This window comes from Cynoglossus semilaevis, chromosome 7, assembly GCF_000523025.1.
Source record: "Cynoglossus semilaevis isolate Cse_v1.0 chromosome 7, Cse_v1.0, whole genome shotgun sequence".
Taxonomy (NCBI): Eukaryota; Metazoa; Chordata; class Actinopteri; order Pleuronectiformes; family Cynoglossidae; genus Cynoglossus; species Cynoglossus semilaevis.
In genome coordinates, this window is record NC_024313.1 from 10,685,439 (window position 1) to 10,688,497 (window position 3,059).

The following is a 3,059-nucleotide window of genomic DNA, read 5'->3' on the forward strand; positions in this document are numbered from 1 at the left end:
AACACCTCCATAAGATCAATCGTCCGACTTCAATCACTGATGAAAGTCCTTTCTGCAACATCCACTTCAGAAGAAAGGTCAGAGGGATTTTAAACCATTTTAAACAGAAAAAATAAAACTAGTCAAATGCATAAAGGCATAAAAATTAAGGCTAGGAGATTTATTTTTTCTTCACAAAAATCAAATCCAAACAGAATATAATTCCGTGTGTAACTTTTTTGTTTTTGGTCTGTAGTCAGGTTCATTGCATAATAATACGCCAGAAACCAATCGTTTTTGAGTTGATGATAGACCACAAACTGACAGTATAAAACATCCTGCCATCATGCATTAACATTTTCCTGTCTGTGCAAAATTAGAGCACAGCACACTTTAATGCAAATCAAAGCAGTAGCGCCACGAAAACCGCAGGAAGTTTACAAGAAAAGCAGCTGGTGAGAAACAGGCAGTGGAAACCTCCTGTGTGTTGCATCTGTCCATTTTTTTTTCACAGGGCACAGTAACTGCAAACATGTGCTACTAATAATATCTCTGCTACTTGGGAACATGAATTTGCTGCTGCTTAAAAAAAAAAAAAAAAAAAAACAGACACCGCTGCATATTTAACTAACAAAGTCACAAACACTGCAGTTTATTGTACTCTCTTGCCCCACAGGCCTAGAACTACCCAGTACCTGGTTAATAAAAGTGTAAAGATTTTTTTAAAATTATATTTAATTAGTTCAGTTATTACGTGTGTGTGTGTGTCTGATTTATTATGTGCATCCAAAATTTGCAGTGTCATGAGCAATATCTGTAATTATAGAACAAGCGTTTCAGTGGAAATCATTTTACGCCAACATCTGAAATCCCTGTTGCTATAGTTACTGGGTTCAATGCACTGCACTTTGTTTTGTGCTTGACCAGTTCGTGTTTTGATGGTGGAGTTTGTCAGTGCAGGATCTGGTTCAATTCAAAACCTTTGGTGAATGGTTCTAACCCGACCACACTGGGTTAGTAGTAATTATTAGGCTGTGAAAAGTGCACCAAAGAAAAGACCCAAAGGGGACGGCCGTTGTTGAAAGTAGGGCATTTTATACTCTTGCATTAACAGACACGAGCCACTAGTATTTTATACTCTTGCATTAACAGACACGGGCCACTAGTTGATGATCACTGCTCTAGACTTTAGCCATGAGATTAGTGTTTGTGTTGTGTTTGTGTGTGTAGTCTTGTGTTAAACTGATGCTGGCCCACTCACCGATTCAATGCAAAGGCGTAGTGGAACTTTACATGTGGGTGAGCTACCAGGTCAAAGGTCGGGAGCTTCTCCAACGTCTCCACCAGCTTCACGATGGACTCGTAGTCCTAGGAGAGAAGAACAAGGGACACACTGACTCCTACACTTTCAACCCCCGATGGCTGCGGGAGATTGTGGGACAGTTTTCCATGTGTCCTTCACAAACCCAACAAACTGCTTTGGTGCCAGAGGGAGAGTTTCTGGTGGGCTTTGATTTATTGTGTCTGAGACTCAACAGTCGTCTCAACACCAACGTCGCTTCAATAATTGAACGGTTGCTTCATCGCTTTTTTTTTTTATTGGTCCTACTTAAGAAACACGGTCGCCATACCCAGAGCGTGCTGAATAATTCAGGAAGTCCACATTACCCCGTGTTGTACTGAATCATTTATGAGGCTGATGCTGCCTATGGTGAGTGGGAGGACCTGGACAGTGAGTGCCGGCGTGGAGTGTTGACCAATGAGCAGCAGATTTAAGAGGAAGGAACCAGAAGCTGTGCCCTGAGCTGGGTGCAGAGCGGCTGTGACTGCATGTAGAGAGCTTGAGGAGATGAGAATGAAAATGCGGGGGAACACTGACACACCAGTGCTGAGACAGTGACCTTACTTCCTCCAAGTTGTACAGTAAGTCTGGTGGTGACAGCTTTCTCTGCCAGTGATGTTGGCTCACAGCCCGGACTTGTACAGTGTGAGTTGACTAAGTGTTCAAGACAACAATGGTCACCAGTTGTTGAAGGACTGCCTGAGTGACTTGTTTATTTCAACCAAAGCTCTGGGCTTTTTCATGTGTCTCTAGACACACTGGGAATACCGGGCAGTATTATGTGGTTCAATATGGGGCTCAAATCACAGTGGCACAGCTTCCATATTGGTTGTGATTTGATTACGTTAGGGCCATGTACGTATATGTAGACACAGGGCAGTTTCTCTACCTGGATATCTCTGTACGTCAGCAGCAGGTTGATGACGATGTCAACCGAAAGGCACTCCACGTTGTCCAGACGCTGTTGGATTCGGTTCAGCTCGGCAGCCAGCTCCATGCCGGTGTAAAGTTCTCGAGCTTTCCGGATCTCGTTCAGAATGGTTTCATGGAAATACTGGCTGCAGAACGAAAAAAAAAACAATAGTTTTAAGAGTGGTGAAACGTTTCATGGAAATACTGGCTGCAGAACGGCAAACAATGGTTTTAAGAGTGGAGAAATACATCAAAATAAATTCACTTGTTAATAAAATAGTCTAGAAAGAACCTAATGGATGCTGATGACCAGGCCACAAAACTGTTCCAACTATAATAAATGATGAACTCCAGTTGAAGCACAAAGGAGTTTGAACATTAAAAATTCCGAGTCAGCGTCTGGTTGCCTGCTGTACTTACTGGGAGTTGGCCTGTGACACTTTGAGCAGATGGATGAATCGGTCCAGCAGTGGCATACAGATGGGCCCCAGCAGCATCTCAAAGCTGGGCTGCATCAGTTCTGTCAGACCCTTCATGAGGCTGCCCTCGCAGCAGTACACTTTGTTGTGGGGCGTCACCATGTAGGGGATGAAGGTGTAATTGGCTGAGCACGTCTGTGGGTTCAGAGACAGAATTGCGCTTGAGGTGGTATTTTTTCAGATGGGTTCTTGATCAGGTGTCAAGGACGGCAGAATAATTTATAATTTAATTTATAGGTACATGTGCGTTGTTTAGATAAATACAAAAAATATATATATTTTAAATAGTACATTAATATGAGATAATGTTAGAGCAGCTTTTGAACATCTCTATAAAAATCTCTCTA

The 3,059-nt window shown here is 42.5% G+C and overlaps 1 protein-coding gene across 2 annotated transcripts in view; it reads right to left on the reverse strand.

The window, feature by feature from the left end:
• map3k5 (mitogen-activated protein kinase kinase kinase 5) overlaps positions 1-3,059 on the reverse strand; it is a 45,594-nt gene that overhangs the window by 22,174 nt on the left and 20,361 nt on the right. For both annotated transcript variants that reach the window (XM_008313321.3, XM_008313320.3), the window contains exons 4-6: positions 2,654-2,847; positions 2,211-2,379; positions 1,241-1,347 (exon numbers count right to left, since the gene is read on the reverse strand). In XM_008313321.3, coding sequence (XP_008311543.1) covers positions 1,241-1,347; positions 2,211-2,379; positions 2,654-2,847 — 470 coding nt within the window. The remainder of the gene's footprint in view (positions 1-1,240; positions 1,348-2,210; positions 2,380-2,653; positions 2,848-3,059) is intronic.